General features: G+C 37.1%; 1 protein-coding gene across 2 annotated transcripts; it reads left to right on the top strand.

Moving 5' to 3' along the window:
• The first annotated feature begins 311 nt into the window (after window positions 1-311).
• On the top strand, window positions 312-19,027 carry Uba3 (ubiquitin like modifier activating enzyme 3). 2 transcript variants are annotated; one of them, XM_028773024.1, is made up of 17 exons: window positions 312-412; window positions 598-639; window positions 2,328-2,448; window positions 3,951-4,031; window positions 6,614-6,696; window positions 9,113-9,193; window positions 11,257-11,300; window positions 12,287-12,351; window positions 12,640-12,795; window positions 14,150-14,252; window positions 14,358-14,471; window positions 17,517-17,570; window positions 18,024-18,060; window positions 18,146-18,227; window positions 18,547-18,647; window positions 18,754-18,817; window positions 18,913-19,027. In XM_028773024.1, the coding sequence occupies exons 1-17, from the start codon at window positions 393-395 to the stop codon at window positions 18,991-18,993; spliced, it is 1,329 nt and encodes a 442-aa protein (XP_028628857.1). In that variant the 5' UTR covers window positions 312-392; the 3' UTR covers window positions 18,994-19,027. The 2 variants fall into 2 exon arrangements, with proteins under 2 accessions (XP_028628857.1, XP_028628858.1); XM_028773025.1 differs by lacking the exon at window positions 598-639 and having other exon boundaries at window positions 392-412.
• Window positions 19,028-19,060: the final 33 nt, after the last annotated feature.

Here is a 19,060-nt window from a genome sequence, read left to right as displayed (position 1 = left end):
TTGCAAAGCCTAAGGGAGCCTAAGCAGCCAATTTACGCATGGCTTCCCGCTGTTCAGCTAGCTTTCCCTAGACACTCCCGCCCCTCCCTCTCGCCCCCTGAAGCCACGCCTCTAGTACTGGCTCCGCCCCTCTCTCTTTCTAATAGCCCAGCCTCAACGCGCTGGTCCCCCGCCCCTCCGTGACGGCTCAGCTTTTCCCTCCTTAAAGCCTCGTTCCCAAACTCCAGCTCCGCCTCTCCCCTTGAAGCCCCGCCCCATCGCGCCCCCTCACTCTCTTACCTGAAGCCCCTCCCCTCCGCCCTGGCGCTCTCCCTCCTTCCATTCACCTGCAGTCCCGCCCCTCGGGCGGACCCGCTCGCCGCGAGGGCCTCTGGGAAGAGGCGGGGAACAATATGGCGGATGGCGAGGAGCCGTAAGTGTCGGGGTTTTGCCGGAGCGCCGAGTTGGGCTGGGTTGTGAGAGAGCGCGGCGGTGGGCGGTCACCGCTGCCACCCGGGGGTCCCCCAACCTCTGTCCCGTCCCCTCTCCCGCCATACCCTTGCGGCGCCCACTTTGAAGCTTGATGCTGACCCTTCTTTTATTCTCTCTTTCTTTTAGGGAGAAGAAAAGAAGGAGAATAGAGGAGCTGCTGGCTGAGAAGTTAGTGCTGCTGGGAGGCCGGGGTCCTCTCCGGAGACCCCCGCCTCCCCCTAATCCCAGGCCTAGGGGACCAGCCGCAGCGGGCCCGGGGGGCTGGGAAGGGGGCACCTGGAGCAGGCCGCGCGTCCTAACCCTTGACCCCGTCCCCAACCCGAGTCACTGGCCGGCTGCTCCCTGGCTATGCTCCTGCAAAAGCCACCCGGTACCCCCCTCTTCCTCCAACCCAAATTGTCAGAGCTGTGACCTTGTGGCAAGTGAATCCAATCTAAATCTAAATGGACACGAGGCCTGTTTTGGGTCCTTGGTAAACACTGAGACAATAGTACACATTATGAACTTTTTGTGAACACTCTGTGAATCAGGAATTGTGTTAAAACTTGTCTTTTTTTGCAAGGTAATTGGCCTTAAAGGAGATGGCAACTCACTTGCTCTCTCAGTTTGCCACACAACCTGTATCAAATACTTTAGTTTTTTTGTCCTCTCCCCTCCCTCCGTGGGAAGGGGAAAAATACTCTTGTAGTGGGTGTGGTGAATTCATAATTTCTGTGTCAGCTCTCAGTAGTACTTTGGTCTTTTCCATGCCTTTCCCTCTGTTTGAATTTCAAATGCAAGGGTTCGCATACCTTTCCCACCTTTTAATTCCCTACTTTTTTTTTTTCACGAAATGACAAAGTTTGAATGCTTGCTGTAGGCCAAGAGCTGTCCCTAAGTTAAATTCGTGATTATCTCTTAACCTCATGATCATTAGAAGTAGCTGCAATCTGCAGTTGAGTTTTCTGACGACAGTTAAGAAATCTTCTCAAAGTTAGAATGTGCTTGGTTGTGGAGTGAAACCCAGCAATGTATTAGAACATGAGCTATGCAATGTGTGTTGGTCCCTTTTGTAAAAAAATGATATCACTAATATATTTGAAGGTAGAAACTTTGGGGTTACAGGAAAGTTATCACAACCAAACATGAATGAATCTGTGATTATAAAGTGCATTTGAGTTTTTTGTTTCTTTTTTTTTTTTTTTTTTTTTTTAGAGGAGTCTCACTTTATTAGTGGCATGTTCTCAAAGATTTCTTGATGGTAATGCCTATCTGTGGCATAATTGTAATCTAAACGTGTGTGTGTGTGTGTGTGTGTGTGTGTGTGTGTGTGTTTTGTGACAAGTGGCCCTCACTATTAAGAGAGGTTTTGTTTTTGTTTTTGTTTTTTTTTAAATACTGGGACCCTTCTGAGGAATGAGATGTATGAATGTTGCTTTCATCCAAAATGCTCAGTGAATCTCATCTTTCCAACCTGGGAGGAGCCATAGATAATAGATTGAAGCACCATAGTTCTCAGAGACCCCCCTCACTCTATGCATTTGTTATTTCTACTGAAGGAACATGATGGAAATTCAGAGTGACTGTAAATACAAAACAGAGGGAAGTCCTTTTCTCAATCATTAGTGTTCCGACTTTGATCTTTGGGTGCTGAGGAAGCTAGGAACACAGAGGCTGATTTATTTCATCAAGTAGGTGAAGAGTGCTTTCCCATAGCAGACAAGCCAAAACTGGAAAACTATAACCACAACCCAGTTTTCCTTTGTATTTGAGCAGGTCTGGTGTGTGGTTACCTTTACGTTTGGGGAGACCTAATAGTTATGGGCATGGCTTTTTCATACTGATCTTTGCAGCTGAATTTACTGTGTTCTGTGCAGAATGGCTGTTGATGGTGGGTGTGGGGACACTGGAGACTGGGAAGGTCGCTGGAACCATGTAAAGAAGTTCCTCGAGCGGTCTGGACCCTTCACACACCCCGATTTCGAACCAAGCACTGAAGTGAGAAACATTTATTTTTAAAGAACTGCTCTAATAGTCTTACATTTCAAAAAGAATAAGATGCTTCCTTTTAGATTTGCTCTTATAATACAGATAATTAATAAAATTGTTTTGTGAAATTAATTTATGAGTATTGAGTTAAATCTTTACAACTGATTTTATGTAAATGACTAGAGATGCATTTTTATATTTTTCATACAAGTTTAAACATTTTCAAGAGTAGGATAAGTTGATGACATCATATTCTGGTGTGTTTAAAATTCTAGTTTAGAATGATTTCCGTTTAGACACATTTCCCTGCTTGTAGCCCTGAAGTGGTAAATTAATTCTAATAAGACTATAAGATATGCTTACTTAGGTATTAAAATTTAGTTGGAAATCACTACTTAGTATTGACTATAATTAAGTAAATGTTAAAAATGTGCTTGCAATATAATAGATATATATTTTGAACTGTGAGTTGAAGCAAATATTTGATTAGATAAAATTTATTACAAAGTAGGAACAAAATAATCACTGTTATGTGTTTAATGACCTTTTGTGCCCATGAAGAGATTTTGAAATAGAAACACTACTCATAAAGTTGTTGTGTAAACTCTTGAATTTGGTTCAGTAGCTTGTGCGAATAAATCATTTTCCTCCTTTAGTGGTCAGCACAATGCATAGTAGTAATTATTTCTTTGGATAATGTACATCATACTTTCTTGTACTTTGAAAGTGTTTCTGCACAATAGTTTAAGGTTGTAACTTCTGTTAAGCAATGTTTCCAAGTTTTATTTCTGCTGATTTGGAATTTGCTGATTTCTCAAGTTTTGAAAGCTCCACTCATTGTTCAAAGAAAGGTGTAATTACTTTTATCTAGTTTATGTTAGACCTTCAAACACTTATATGTTTTTTAAAATTAAAGAAAAAGCATAAAGAATATGAGAAGGAAAATAGAGGATACTATAGTAAAATTGCTGTATTACCTATGAAATGATGTACCAATGCTTGACAAAAAAGATATAACTAGGGATAGTTTTTAAGACTTATTTTTAGATTTATTTTTATTTTACGAGTGTTTTGCCTTCATGTCTGTATGTATACCACATGTGCCAAATGCCCACGAAGGTCAGAAGAGGCTGTCCTTTTCTCTAGAACATGGTTATGGATGTTTGTGAGCCACCATGTGTGCTGAGAATCAAACCTGGGTCCTGTGCAAGAGCAACAAGTACCTTATCTGCTGAGTCATCCAGCTCTGGGGTAGTTTTTCTGTTAGAAATAGGCTTTTAAGTTCATATAATAAAAGTAAATTTAAAGTGTTAAAATTGAAACTCTGAAATTATTAGGATTTTAAAATTTGTAATTATATCTCTTTCATAACACACCAGGTGTGTTTCTTATTGTTAATTGACTTTTTTTTTTTTGTGCCTTACACCAATAACTATTGTGTGGTTTGTTGTCTTATTCATAGTTCTTGTGGTGATCACCTGGATTTTAATATGTCTTTCTATTCATTACAGTCACTCCAGTTCTTGTTAGATACATGTAAAGTTCTAGTCATTGGAGCTGGTGGCTTAGGATGTGAGCTTCTGAAAAATCTGGTAATATATAATTCTATTCTCTTAGAGATAAGTAAGTTCTTTTGCTTTCTGTCATATAAAGAATGCCTTCATTTCATGAGTATTATTTTTTTTTCTCTTGAACATTTATTGGATAAATTTAGCAGGTAAAATTCTAAACAATAATAAAAATATATAATATTATTTTGGAACTCTAAAAGTCTTAGAATTAAGTCTTTTTTTTTTTTTTTTGTTTTTTTTTTTTTTTTTTGCTTCCTTTACCTCGTGGTAATATCATTTTATTGAACTAAATAGCAGAATAGTTTATCTTTTAATGTGTAATTTTAAATAATTCTTTCTTTTGCTTCTCCAAATAACCCAATTAGGTGGGTTTTTTTTTTTAATCACTTAATTCAAAATGACACATTGAGGTGCAGCAAAATTAGCAGACTCCCTCGTTTTTCCTGAAGTATATAGTGAGATTCCTGGACTCTAACCCAAGTCATCAGTTCTTTGTATAAAGAGCTCTGTTTTACAGAAGCCCTGCATGAACTAAGATGGTTGGTTTTGATGCCCATATGATAATAAATGCCTATGATTTGGGACACCTGAGCCTTTAGTAAAACTATTTCTTTGTACTATTTAGAAATACATAGTTGTAATGGAATTGCTTTGAGTCCTTATAACCATGAAATCGCTTTGCATAAGTTTCTGTCAATTTAACAGATTTAGGAAGGAGAGAATTAATGTAGAGCTGCTGTATACCTGGCTTCTCACTGGGTAGGAAAATAGAAAATAGTAAGCAGATCATAGCCATATGGAAGACACCTGTAACCTGCCAAGAGTTCAATTTCATCAAGGTTTATTTTGATTTTATGTCTATGAGTGTTTTGCCTGCCTATATGTACACCACATGGGTGCCTGCTATCCAGGGAGGTTACAGGAGGCTGTCAGACTGAAACTGGCCTTACAGAGACTTAGTGAGCAGCCATATGGGTTCTGAGAACTAAACCCAGGTCCTCTGTAGTAGCAGTGAATGTTCTTAACTGCTGAGCCATCTCTTCAATCTGGCAATTAAAATTTGGATATCTACACAGTCATGCTGACTTGCTAGGAAACACTAGTGTTGCTCCTACTGAAGTTTTAAATGAAGTACACTCACTTTGTTTAGTGCCATGTTAGTTCTATGGGGATTGTAAGTCACTGTGTCTCTGTCAGTGAATTTTAAGTTTGGTGAGACAAGTCTTAATGAAATCAATAGTAATATGTATGGAACAGTATGGTGTTCCAAAATGATTGCTCCCTCTCAGACTTACTCTAGTATGAAAATGTAAAACTTGCCAAATGGAAGGGTTTGTGGAGTTAGGGCATTTTTTTCTGTTGTTTGCTTTTTTCATTAGGCATGTACAGGTTCCTTAAAGCATAACTTTTTTCATTTTGAAGCTATGATTTACTATTGCAGTGTACACTGCAATATCAGTATACTCAGATTAGATCTGAAGATTATTTATTACACCAGTGGTTCTCAGCCTTCCTAATGCTGTAGCCCTTCAGTACAGCTCCTCATGTTGTGATGACCCCAAGAATAAAATTGTTTTCATTACTACTTTATAACTGTAAAATTGCTATGGCTAAGAATGGTAATGTAAACATCTGATATGCAAGATGGTCTTGGGGGACCCGTGTGAAAGTGTCATGGCCCACAGGCTGAGAACCATCACACTACATTCTGATCCTTTAGACACAAACACAGTATCATTTACTATTTTGCTTGTTTTAGATTTAAGCATAGAAGACATGCATTTTTTCACTGACTATAAGCCCCCTAAAGGTTCACTCTTAAAAAAAAGAAGAAATAATCACATTAATATCACCAGTTAACCAAATGTTTATTGAATTTCTCTTTGTAAATACCATGCACAATTTTTGGTGATAAAGACTCAGAATGGAACAATATAAACAGGTGTTTGTTTCTGGAACTCAGATTTTCTTTGGGGGAAGAAAGGGGCGGGGAAGAGAAGGAGGGTATATGGAATGTCAGATAGTAATAAATGGGTGAAAAAAGGAAGGCCTGAGGGTAGGCAGTCTGGTGATGAGGACAGGGTTTTCAAAGGTGCTGTTTTCATAAGGGGTGAGCAGTGTCCTAGAAGAGTATTGAGAAGGAAAGGTTCTAGACAGGGATCAGCAGATACAAAACAGTAGAGACTGTGAGTTTTCTCTTGGTTATAGAGTACTTAAACCTGAGCGCTTGTGCATTCTTGTTCTTTAACAAAATTCTTAGCCAGGCAGTGGTGGTGCAGCCTTTAATCCCAGCACTTGGGAGGCAGAGGCAGGCGGATTTCTGAGTTTGAGGCCAGCCTGGTCTACAAAGTGAGTTCCAGGACAGCCAGGGCTACACAGAGAAACCCTGTCTGGAAAACAAAAACAAACAAACAAAAAAACCCCAAAATTCTTTAATTTTTTTTTATGCCTTGCACAGACTTTTTTTTTTTAAGCCAAAGAGTATAATTATGTAGAATTTATTACTGAAAATATATGGCTTTAGGACATAGATTTTCAAAATCTGTATTATATTTTAAAAGAAAGGAAACTGTTGGCTAATTAGATTGCTTTTCTTTCCACAGGCGTTGTCTGGTTTTAGACAGATTCATGTTGTAGACATGGACACTATAGATGTTTCCAATTTAAATAGACAGTTTTTATTTAGGTAAGTTTGATATTTTAAAAATTCTGATAAACATTTGAATTTGTGTTCTTTGAAATTTAATAATTACTGAGGATCTAACATGGATTTTACAAAAACAAGAAGAACTGCTTTTTTTTTTAATGTTCATTGGTATTTTGTCTGCATTTATGTCTGTCAGGGTGTTAGAATCCCTGTAACTGGAGTTACAGACAGATATGAGTTGCCATGTGGGTTCTCAGAATTGAACCTAGGTCCTCTGGAAGAGCAGTCATTTCTTTTAACCATGGAGCCATCTCTCCAGTCCCAAGAAGTGCTACTTTTATAGTTTAGAAATTGGAATACATATTTGGGTATTTGGGTAATGGTTGTTTTATAAGCACATATATACATTTTGTATGCCTTTCTTTTCTGACAAGTTTTTAATGTATTACAGCTTTGAAATAGACTGACTTTGAAATAGCTTTGAAATAGATTGATTATTGATAACAAGCCACACCTTTTAATTTATAGCTATCACGGTTAAAATAATAATGATACTCACAGAGCTAACATGGGCATATTGCCAGAAGGGTGGGTGACTTGCCATTTTATTTATGATATTATCTTAGTTGCAACAGTTGGGTCTCTGATCCTGTAAATTAATGTAACAGTCTTCACTAAAACTGTGCTGGAGTTCTTTTATGTGAGACTGAAAAGCACAAAACTACATTTAGAGGAATCTTGGCACTTGACTGTTTCCTCTTCTGTATGTGAAGAGCTGTCTGTGCAAAGTGCGTGAAAGTGAGATTCAAATCAAGGTTTCTATTTCATAGTACTTCTCCATGCAAGTAAGGACAAAGAGTAAGATTCTTAGCAACTTTAAATAGGGAAAGAATACATTCTTTATTAGTGAAGAGAAAAATTGATCTGATTAAATGTTTCCAATGAAGTTCTAATTTTAAATAAAATTTTTGTTATTTTTTTACTTAAAAAAACCTTATACTGTCTTTGTATGAAGGATACAAAGAATAAGGGTTCGATGTCTAGAGTATGTGTGTTCCAGGAAGTTAGAGTGAAGCACTTACTCTTACATGGAAGGGTGACTCATTTCCATGAGAACTGTGAGGAGATTAGTAGAAAATAGTCACATGCTTGAAGAAACACTTCTGTACTTAACGACTGGTTATTATCAAAGAGGGATGTTTCCAGACTTTACTTTTAGTTTCTTGAAAATACTGCTGTCTTCTCTCTTTTAAAACATGGTTAAGGAAGCTGGGGGCTAATGGAGCACAGATTCTTGCAGCAGATTCAGGTTCAATACCAGGTGGCTTACACTTGCCCATAATTTAATTCTTTTTTGTTTTTGTTTTTTGGTTTTTTGAGACTTGTAATCTCAGTATGAAGGAAGCTGAGACAGGAGGATCTAGATGAGCTTGGGCTATGTAGTAATACCTGTCTCAAAGCAAAGCCTAACAAATCCCACCACAGTTTACTAAGACCAGCATATAAACACAGTGAAGCAGTCATGATGGTTCCCAACTACAACACCAGCATTCGAGATGCTGAAGCAGGAGGATTGCTTAAAATTCTAGAGCCCATGCTAGGCTATATAATAAGCTCAAGACCAGGCTGAATTGTAGAGTAAGATCCTGTCTCAAACAACCAAACAGCAGATTGATGTTCTGGGATTCAAGCTGTGTACTTGGAAGGCTCTATGTCTAGGATATTTTTATAGTAGGAAGTGTCATGGTTGGAAGTAGCCACTAAACACGCTGTTGTTATACTTAACCCTAGGGGATGGAGACCCTACTGTTTATAGTTCATATTTTCAGTTAAGAAATACAATTAGAATTGTCATATTGATTTAAACTGTCAGCAAGGGCTTAGTAACTATTTAATTTATTACTGATATAAAAATACTGAGGGGCTGATGGAGAGTTGGCTCTATAGTTAAGAGCACAGATTCTTGCAGCAGATTCAGGTTCAATACCAGGTGGCTTACACTTGCCCATAATTCTTTTTTGTTTTTGTTTTTTTTTGCTTTTGGTTTTTTGTTTTGTTTTGGTTTGGTTTGGTTTTTTCGAGACAGAGTTTCTCTGTGTAGCCCTGGCTGTCCTGGAACTCACTCTGTAGACCAGGCTGGCCTCAAACTCAGAAATCCGCCTGCCTCTGCCTTCCAAGTGCTGGGATTAAAGGTGTGTGCCACCACCGCCAGGCTCTTGCCCATAATTCTAACTGAAAGGAGTCTGATGACTCTAGCCTTCATAGGCATCTTCACTCACATGTGCGCGTGCGCACACACACACACAAACAAATTTTAAGAATAATAAAAAAATTATAGTTAATATTTTTCAAAGTATATTATAAGTAAACTGTTTATTTTTTCATTTGGAAGCTAATTATGTAGACCATCTAAATTCTTATTATGGATGACAACTTAATACAATGTTTTCTGTAGGCCTAAAGATGTTGGAAGACCCAAGGCTGAAGTTGCTGCAGAATTCCTAAATGACAGAATTCCTAACTGCAATGTGGTCCCGTATCCTTTCAAAAGAAAGAATGTTTTTCTAAAACTCCTCCCTTATTATAAAAGATGTCATAATAGAGAATACCGCTGATGAGAAGGTCTGTCCACAGTGTGCCCCTTGCTACTGAGGAGATGCTCATCATTTGCCCAGTCTTCCCTTTATGGTTATGCTCATGTTTTTGCCCTGACTTTTAAATTATTTGTATAGGTGATGTCATTGTCTGCTTATATTCTAGTTTTAGTATTAACTAAACATCTACACTGGATGCATCTTCACCTACGCCTTATATCTTGGACAAGAATGTACTCACAGTGGATCACAGATGTAATTCGTAAAGCTGTAAAATCAGGGAATAGTACAGATCGTCTTTGGGTTCTGAGGCTTGATGGAGAGCACATAAACCACATTGAAATTAACAGCTGTGGTCTGAGGACAGGCTGGACACTGGAGAGAACACTGACAGAATAGCTGACAGAGAACCCGTCTAGAGTTCAGGTATTCCTGGGTATCTGTGGCGGATTGCTTCCCAGACCTTTTCAAGAAATCCAGATCTACTGATCCTCAAGTCTACATGCAAAAAGGTAGCATGCTGGAGATGGAGCTCACTGATAGTTCACTTGTCTGGCATGCATGAAGCCCTAGTTTCAACCCCTAGTACTGTAAAATAAATACTTAAAATGTATACTATTTTCATATTTGTACTATCCACATATGTTAGGTAGAGTTTTACTGCTGTGAACATATACCATGACCAAGGCAGCATTTACAAGGACAATATTTAATTGGTCTGGCTTATAGGTTCAGAGGTTCAGTCCATTATCATCAAGGTGGGAACATGGCAGCATCCAGGCAGGCATCGTACAGGAGGAGCTGAGAGTTCTACATCTTCATCTGAAGGCTGCTAGCAGAATACTGACTTCCAGGCAGCTAGGATGAGGGTCTTAAAGCCCACACCCACAGTGACACACCTACTCCAACAAGGCCACACCTAATAGTGCCACTCCCTGGGTCAAGCATATATAAATCATCACAACACATCTGGATATTTATATCTGATGTCTTGAAATATCTTTTAATTATTTATAATATCTACTGTGGTTAAATACTATAAAAATAGTTATAGTACTGTGTTATTTGGGCAATAGTGAAAAGACAAAGTTGATTTATATTCACTACTGACAGTTTTTCTTCTGTCATATATTTTTGACCCAGGGTTGGTTGAATCTATGCATGGAACACCTTCAGATATGGAAGCTTGAGTGTTTATTAAAGAATTTTTAAAACTTAGCAGAAAAAAACCCAATCCATTTAAAAAGTGGATGAACATTGCAAAGGGATAGTTCACTAAAGAGACAGATGACAAAAATCTTACAAAGAGGTAGAAAAAGTGCATAATTTACATCGGAGCCCAGAGTGATATGTAAACCCAATACACCCAATTGTACTAGCAACCGAAAAAGCTGTTGAAATCCTCTGGATTGATTTTATATAAGGTTTGCATATACATATATACATTTATATGTATATATAAACTTGACATGTTTTGGTAGTCTGTTTCTTGCTGTAAAGAATTCTTTTCATACCATATATTTTGACCATGTTTTTTTTTCCTCTCAACTCCCAGAACCTTGCCACTTCCCTACCCACCCAATTTTATATTCCTTTTTTTTCTTCAAAAAAAAAAAAAGAAACCAAACCTAAGAAACAGATAGAACAAATAAAACAAAAATGAAAAAATGTCAAAATAAAGCAAAATGAAACACAAAGTTCACAAAAAATACCATGACTCTTTAATTTTTTATATACATTTATTTAGTGTGTAGGTGTGAGAGAGAGACAGACTTGTCTCCACTTGTGCACCTACCCACCTCCCACATATATAAAATATGGAAAATAACCTACTTTTTTTTTTTGGTCAGAAAATAGCAACAACCCCGTTCAGTCAGACTTCCTGAATTCCTCATTGACTACTTATCAGTGTGGATAAGTAAACACAGTTTATTCCTTATGGCATTATTAAAATCACTTCAGACGTTTAGAACTTAGCATATTAGGTTCCTTTACTTGGATTCAGACATTTCAACAAGATTCAAGATTTTAACGACACTTTCTACAGACGTAAGTTCTTCACTTGTTATTAAGCTCTTGCTAATTCTAATTCAGTTTGTTGTTTTGTTTCCCCCTGTTCCAGGTACTTGAAACACCACAGCACTGATGCTCAGTAGATACCACTAGCTGCTTGCTTGAGTTAAAAATTTCTAAAGGATTAGGAGGGTCAGGAGCTTCTAATAAAATTAGCTTTTAATTTTTAAACAAAGTAAATTACTTTGCATAACTGCCTTTATTTATATTGGTAAACTGTTCAAAGCAGTTTTAGAGTCACAGCAAAGGTGGATGGAAAAGTAGCACTTTCTGTCCCATTACACAAGCAGCCCTTGTTAGTAATCTGAGTTCTGTGAGATGACGAGAGGCATTCAGATGCAACGAAGCTTGAGAAAGCAGGGGGATCAGCCTTAATGGACTGAACCCCAAGCAGCCTTTCAGAAGCATATTTATTGTCTGTTATCTTTTTAGAGTGAGGCAAGTTCCTCATACCAGAGCCCCTGGTCTGATGTGTGTGTTTCTTGAAGGCATATATCATCACCTCTGCAATCTCGTGCAATGTTTGCAGTTCTCAGTAGTGCAAGACTTCTGGTTTACTAAGAATGTCTTGTAACTAAGTTCATGTAGAGGCTGTGACGTTCCTTTAGAAAAACAACTCACAGAAAACAATTACTACCTATCATAGTGATTTCTTTGAAGCCCAAGAACATCTAAAAACAGTTGCTTCATTCTGATGTTTATATCAGATATAATGACTACTAAATTTCCACTGCAAACCTTCCTTACTAGCAGTGGTCCATAGGCAGTGATAGATTGATAGTGATACAGTCCACGAGCCCCCCTGGTAGAGCATGGGTATAGTAGTGTGTTTGTAATCACTAGTGACCTAGTGGGTGTCGTGGGGCCAGCACTGGGGCGACTGAAGTAAGAGGATAGACAATTTGAGACTTGCCTAGACTACATAGACTATATCAAAAACTAAACATGTTTTCTTCTTGTAGAATTTCATATTATTGTATGTGGCCTGGACTCTATCATAGCCAGAAGATGGATCAATGGAATGCTGGTAAAGACTTCAGTGTTGGGGTTCTCTGAAGGTCTTTGCTGTTGCTTTTGACATACTTCAAATCAGAGTTGTTTAATTTTAAATTAAGTACATATACACATTGTTCCTGCTTTCATTGATTTTCAATGAAAAGTGTTTCTTGTTAGGAATGTAATTCATTCTGATATTGCTACTGAGTTGCCAACTGACTTCTAGAATTTGCTAGAAATATGCTGCTGCTACTGCTGCTGCTTTCTTTTTTTTCCCATGTCCTATTCTTTTTTTAAGTCCTTTAAAACATTTCCCTAGATATCTCTTCTAAATTATGAAGATGGTGTGTTGGATCCAAGCTCCATTGTACCTTTGATAGATGGGGGAACAGAAGGCTTTAAAGGAAATGCCCGAGTGATTTTGCCTGGAATGACTGCTTGTATTGAGTGCACTCTGGAACTTTACCCACCACAGGTAATCAGAAAAGTTCCTACATTGTTTTCTTAGTATCTTGGGTGATAATTAGTGTTGGTTATTACATCTAGTCAGTGTCTAGGGTTTGTAATTGGGGATAAACATATTTAAATATATGCTAAGGGTGTAAGTTAGTATTTACCAAAATGAGGGCATAGGGTCAGACTTGTGTACTTCAGCCTGGAAACAAAAGCAAAATTTAAAACAAAATCTGCTTAGAAGAATAAAATATGATAGTCTTCTATGTTTGAGAGAAGATACTATATATCAGATTTGCTTTTATAGTTTTGTATTAGTACTTTTTTTCTTTTTATTAGTGTTTTGCTAAGTGTGATTTTCTTTTAATTATGTGTATATGTATAAGTGTGTAGGTATATAACTGCAGTGGTCCTGACACCATAGGTGACAGATTCCTCTGTAACTAGAGTCACACCCGAGTATGAGCTGCCTGACATGGGTGCTGAGAGCCAAGTTCTTCTAAAAGAGAAGTGTGTGCTCTTAAACCAGTGAGCCATCTTTCCAGCTCCTTTGTTTTTTAATTTAAGAGAAATTATGAAGTTATATGTTGGGATAAGTTATATTCTGTCTGTTTTCTTCATATACTTTCCCTTAATGTTAAACTTAAGGTAAAGTGTATATACATAGGGTCCAGATAGTTGTTGAAATCTTAGGATATATCTTTCATGACCTACTGTAATTATTGCAGAGAACACCACTACTAGGAAAAAGGCTGGTAGGATGGCTTAGCAGATAAAGACCCTGAGTGTAATCCTAGGAACCCCCAATGGTGGGGCTAAAAGGATTTTTTGTGACTTGTTATATGTACACTCTAGCATGTGCTCACAGTCACATACATCCAAAATAAGTGTAATAAAGAATTTAAAAATAGGATTAAGAATGATCTTTTCAAAGATGGAGCTCTTTAGCCTATATGCTTATTTTAAAGAATAGTTGTAATTTTGATTTATGTTAGCAGCTCTATGATATTAACTTAACAATTGATTTAATTCTGTGCTTTTGTGTTGATTTGCATTATACCTTTACATTAAATACATATAAAACTAAATCACATTTCAGAATTTATTTAGTACTTTTCTTTTCATTGCCAATAGAACTTGAGTGTATATGCTCTAAACCGGTAGGACAAATGTGTCTTTCTTTATAGGCAGCACAGCCCTCCCTGAGAGACTCTGATGCCTCCTATTAGTATACAAGTCTTAATGCTTTATAGTGTTTTGCTTATACAAGTCAGTAGCTGAGATGAGTGCTATGAACTAAACAAGAACTAGAAGTTGCATTTTAAAATAGCTCATCATTTAAATTTTACTAAGAAAGACAAATTTTGTGGTTTTAGGTCAATTTTCCTATGTGTACCATTGCATCTATGCCCAGGCTCCCAGAACACTGTATCGAGTATGTAAGGATGTTGCAGTGGCCTAAAGAGCAGCCTTTTGGAGGTAATTTAACAATCTAGACTTACAGAGTATTTTATATAGTAATCATTTTGAAATTTCATTTAAAAATTACCTTGTGGTTATATATGTTTGTCTCCTCCACAACAGATGGGGTTCCATTAGACGGAGATGACCCTGAACATATTCAGTGGATTTTCCAAAAGTCCATAGAGAGAGCATCACAATATAATATTAGAGGTGTTACCTACAGACTCACTCAAGGTGAGTTAGTGAACCGTCATAATTGTGGGATTGGTAGGGAAATACTCTATGACAGTGATTCTCAACCTTGTTTTTAGGACTATGTATGTATCAGATATTTACATTATGATTTATAACAATAGCAAAATTACAGTTAGTGAAGTAGCAACGAAATAATTTTATGATTGGGGGTCACTACAACATGAAGAACTGTATTAAAGAGTTGCAGGATTAGGAAAGTTGAGAACCACTGCTCTATGGCAAGAATGCTTGATATGTAATTAAGAGATCACCATTCATCTGAAGCTTAATTAAAGAACTATGGAAGCAATTTGTTTCCAGTTACTCCAAGGTTGTAGTGAACTATGTTCAGTAGAATACATATTCCTCAGCTAGTGGAGAGCCACTGATTCATGTTTAAATACAACTGTATAATTGAAAGAGCCCTTATCTTCAAAGTTTAACTGTTCATCTTTTACTGAAGAGGAATTTATCCTCTCTTAGGAGCTGTCAAAAGACTCAGATAATTACTATGTCTTGTTTAGTTTGCATTTTGGCCAGTATCTTACATAACCTAATTGCTTTTTCTTTTCTTTTTAAAATTTTATGTGTTTTGTCTGCATGTGTGTATGTGCATTTCCTGCATGCCTAGTGCCTGCAGAGTGTAGAAGAAGGCATTGCATCCCCTGGAACTGGAGTTAAAGATGTGAGCTGCATGTGGGTGTTGGGAACTGAATGCCAGAGTCTTCAGACAGAGTAGTGAGTGCTCTTAACTATGAGCCATCTCTCCAGCTCCCAATTCCCCTTTAAATAGTATTTCTAACTATTTAGCATAGTGGTCACATTCTCTCCACATTTTAATATTTTACCACTCCAAATCTTCCTGATTTTTCAATCCTTTGGTAATCACAAGGCTTCAAGTCTTGGTGTGCTTCTCTGACCAGAGTCCAGTTATCCATCCTTCTGAGATCTCCTAGGCCATAGTACAGCATTTTAGGGTTATCCATACCTCTGATACTGAGAACAGTCTTAAAGGAGAGCTGATGTCTCATCACTTACTTATTGCATTTAATACCCTGTTCCCATTCGTTGATGTTGCTGCTTACTAAAATTTGCATACCTTTTCACCTGTCCAGTGGCTGGGCCTTCCTTTCCCCCTTTCTCCTTCCCCTTCTCCCCTTTCTAACAGAAGTAATATTCTGGAGGTTGTTTTTTTTTTTTTTTTTTTTTTTTTTGGTTTTTCGAGACAGGGTTTCTCTGTGTAGCCCTGGCTGTCCTGGAACTCACTCTGACTCGAGACCAAGCTGGCCTCGAACTCAGAAATCCACCTGCCTCTGCCTCCCAAGTGCTGGGATTAAAGGCGTGCGCCACCACCGCCCGGCATTCTGGAGGTTGTTTATTAAATTTTGTATTGGTCTTGGAGATCAAACCCAGGGCCTTAGCAGCCATTTTAGATTTGTCTCAGTTTGTTATCAGTTCTTTTTGAGTCTATCAGACTTCTTACTGTCTTTAAAAAGATACCTTGAAAGACCCTTCCATATGATCTCCCAAAGCCTGGTGGTTCTGTTTTCCATTTCCTGGTTGCTGGGTCAGTCACAATCACAGTCACAGTCACTGAACATGCCTCCTCTAGCACAGGCTCATAGTGAGCAGTCCTGCTCAGCTTTGGTGACCAGTGTTCCAGTCCTGTTACAGTTCATCCCTTTCAGAGTTTTGCCATAGTCTCTAGAAAATTTGCAAATTTGTTATTTCTTTTCCGTGACTATTTTCTTTACTCGGTCTGGTATTATCCCTTAAATTTAGTTCATGCCTGCTTCCTTTTTCCTCACCTTGGTCTACCCGAGGCTGCTTTGTGCTCCTTCGGCTGGGAACATATCTTGTAGTGTTGCCTCACCCTCCAGGTTCATTTGGTTTCTCTAGAGTGAGCAGCAATTCAAGTGCAGTTTGAAGACTTGAGTCTTCCTTTTGTACTATGGGAGATGGTTTGTCTGTTGCTTACATGAATATGGAAGTGAAAAGTTAAAATCCATCAAACTAGAGAGAGAGCTGTGCTTTGTTTTATGTGGTCATGACCATAGCATAAAAGAAAGATACTTTTAAAAGATTGCTTTAGTTTTTCCATTGTGACATTTTGGGAATGGAATGACTTGAATTAACTATATCAAGAATCATTAGGAAACTTTATACTTATTCAGGCATTTCAGAGTCTAGTATTATATATAAGACTATGTGGGATGGGCATGTGTGTGCACAGCCTATTTGTATACTTGCTAGGGGTAATGTTGTGGATATGATATTTAATTTCTCAGCCTTGCTTCCCTTCTTTTTAGAACAAGGATAGTGTGACTAGCATCACCATTTCAGGAACTTTAAAATAATAATTAGTATTCACTCTATATTGGAGAATGAGGAAACACTGTTGTTATTATGTTTCTGCTTTGTCATGATGCAAAACTACAAAGACTTCATTTCAATACTGTTATTTCAACATACTACAAACTGTTGAGAATGAAAGACAATAGTTCATGTTTAAACTTCTCTGCTTTTTTTTTTCATCTGTTTTGCTTTTTTGTTTGTTTGTTTGTTTGTTTTGTTTTGTTTGTTTTTGAAGATAGTGTCTTTGTCAGCTTCCCACCGCCATGCCTGGCTATGCCCAGTTTTATTTCTTGATTTGAAAGCCTGAAAACTCAAGTTTCAGAAAATGGTATTTTGAAATCAAGACTTTTAATGATTTAACTACATGATCTTAACTTAAGGTGCCTTTTTTTTTGTTTTTTCTTTAAATAGAGCTGGAGAGAGATCTTAGCTGTGAAGAGTGCTTATTCTTTACAACTACCTCTAACTCCAGCTCCAGGGAGTTAGGCAGACTTCTGGACTCTGAGGGCACCTACACTCACATGTACCTACACCTGCATATGCAGGTATGCACACACACACACACATACACACATATACACCCGTGTACACACACACACACACACACAGGTGTTCCCCTACACCTAATTAAAAATCTTGGAAAAATAAGTATAAGAACTGACCATATTTTATTTGGCAAATTTTTTTCAGGGGTAGTAAAACGAATCATTCCTGCAGTAGCTTCTACAAATGCAGTCATTGCAGGTAAGGGAAAAAAAGACCTTCAGTTTTACTTTTTGCTTTGATTTTGACTTAATATGTAAATTGACGTTTCTGTAGTTGCTTGCATTCTAAGAATTCAATATCTTCTTGGGTGAGTTACCCAAACCAAATATGTTCCTGTTCCTCTGTATTTCTTGTTTCATTATGTCTTCCAGGATATTATGTTTCTCTTAGACAAAATGCTCACAGTAAAGGAATATTTTAGCATGTCTTTTTGTTCATAGAGTTAGCTTTTCATTGATCTAATGAAAATGAAGGAAAAGTTGTATTGTTTGGATCATATAAACCAAATATAGAACTTGTTCCTTCATATGCTTTAAAAATTATGTATTTTAAAATCCATTTTTCTATAGAAACTACAATTTTATCTGATTTATCACTGACTTTCAAAGTATGTAACTTTTACTGAATTCAAATGCCTTTGTTTCTCTCTAGCTGTGTGTGCTACTGAGGTTTTCAAGATAGCTACAAGGTAATGAGTTTTGTTTTTAGTTGTGTATAACTCCATGTTATAACCTTGCTCAATTAGATAAAATGAACTTTGTTTTTCATTACAGTGCATACATTCCCCTTAATAACTACTTGGTATTCAATGATGTAGATGGACTATACACTTACACATTTGAAGCAGAGAGAAAGGTTAGTAGCATTAAAGTAATAAAAATATTTTTCACTATATAGTCTTTGCTTTTATATATTAATTATTTGGAATTAGAAGATAATTATTTATGCTATGAGTTATTAAAGCTAATAAGTATCTTTTGTTGGATAGCTTAAATAAATACTGTAAAGCATAATAATTTAGAGCAAATAATCTATTAGAAAAACAGACATTAAAGCAAAAATTATTTTCATAGGAAATATGCATGAACTATAAAACAACTTGATTTCCATATCTTTGCTTAAAAAGAGACTGAGACTTGTTTGTGTACCTCTAAATTATTCTTTTATGTTGTAGGAAAACTGTCCTGCGTGTAGCCAACTTCCTCAAAACATTCAATTTTCCCCATCAGCTAAACTACAAGAGGTCTTAGACTATCTAACCAATAGTGCTTCTCTGTAAGTGTTGAGTGTTTATATTGTAAAAGTCATTTTTTTTAAACTTTACAATAAAAAGCAAGAACTATTTATTTAAATATGATGGTGTTTGCTACTTTATTTTTAGGCAAATGAAGTCTCCAGCTATCACAGCCACATTAGAGGGGAAAAACAGGACACTTTACTTACAGGTATGTAGTATTAATTTTTAGTTTTTTTTTTTTTGAAGAAAATTACAGTATTTTTTTCTTATTGTGCTATACATTAAAATAATGTTGTTCTCCAGTCAGTAACGTCTATTGAAGAACGAACAAGGCCCAATCTTTCCAAAACATTAAAAGGTATTTTAAGTAAATGTGTACACTAATAGTTTTCCTTTTTAGTAAATGTCTGTTACCCCTCCCTCCCTCCCTCCCTCCCTCCCTCCCTCCCTC

Source organism: Grammomys surdaster, unplaced genomic scaffold, assembly GCF_004785775.1.
Source record: "Grammomys surdaster isolate TR1022 unplaced genomic scaffold, NIH_TR_1.0 220, whole genome shotgun sequence".
Classification (NCBI taxonomy): Eukaryota; Metazoa; Chordata; class Mammalia; order Rodentia; family Muridae; genus Grammomys; species Grammomys surdaster.
The sequence above is the reverse complement of the archived record's forward strand: the minus strand, read 5'-3'. Positions and strand labels throughout refer to the sequence as shown.

Coding starts and splice junctions, on each gene's coding strand:
- Uba3 (XM_028773024.1), top strand. CDS start 393: ATGGCGGATGGCGAGGAGCC. Junction 413..597: donor ATGGCGGATGGCGAGGAGCC/GTAAGTGTCGGG, acceptor TCTTTCTTTTAG/GGAGAAGAAAAGAAGGAGAA. Junction 2,449..3,950: donor ATTTCGAACCAAGCACTGAA/GTGAGAAACATT, acceptor TATTCATTACAG/TCACTCCAGTTCTTGTTAGA.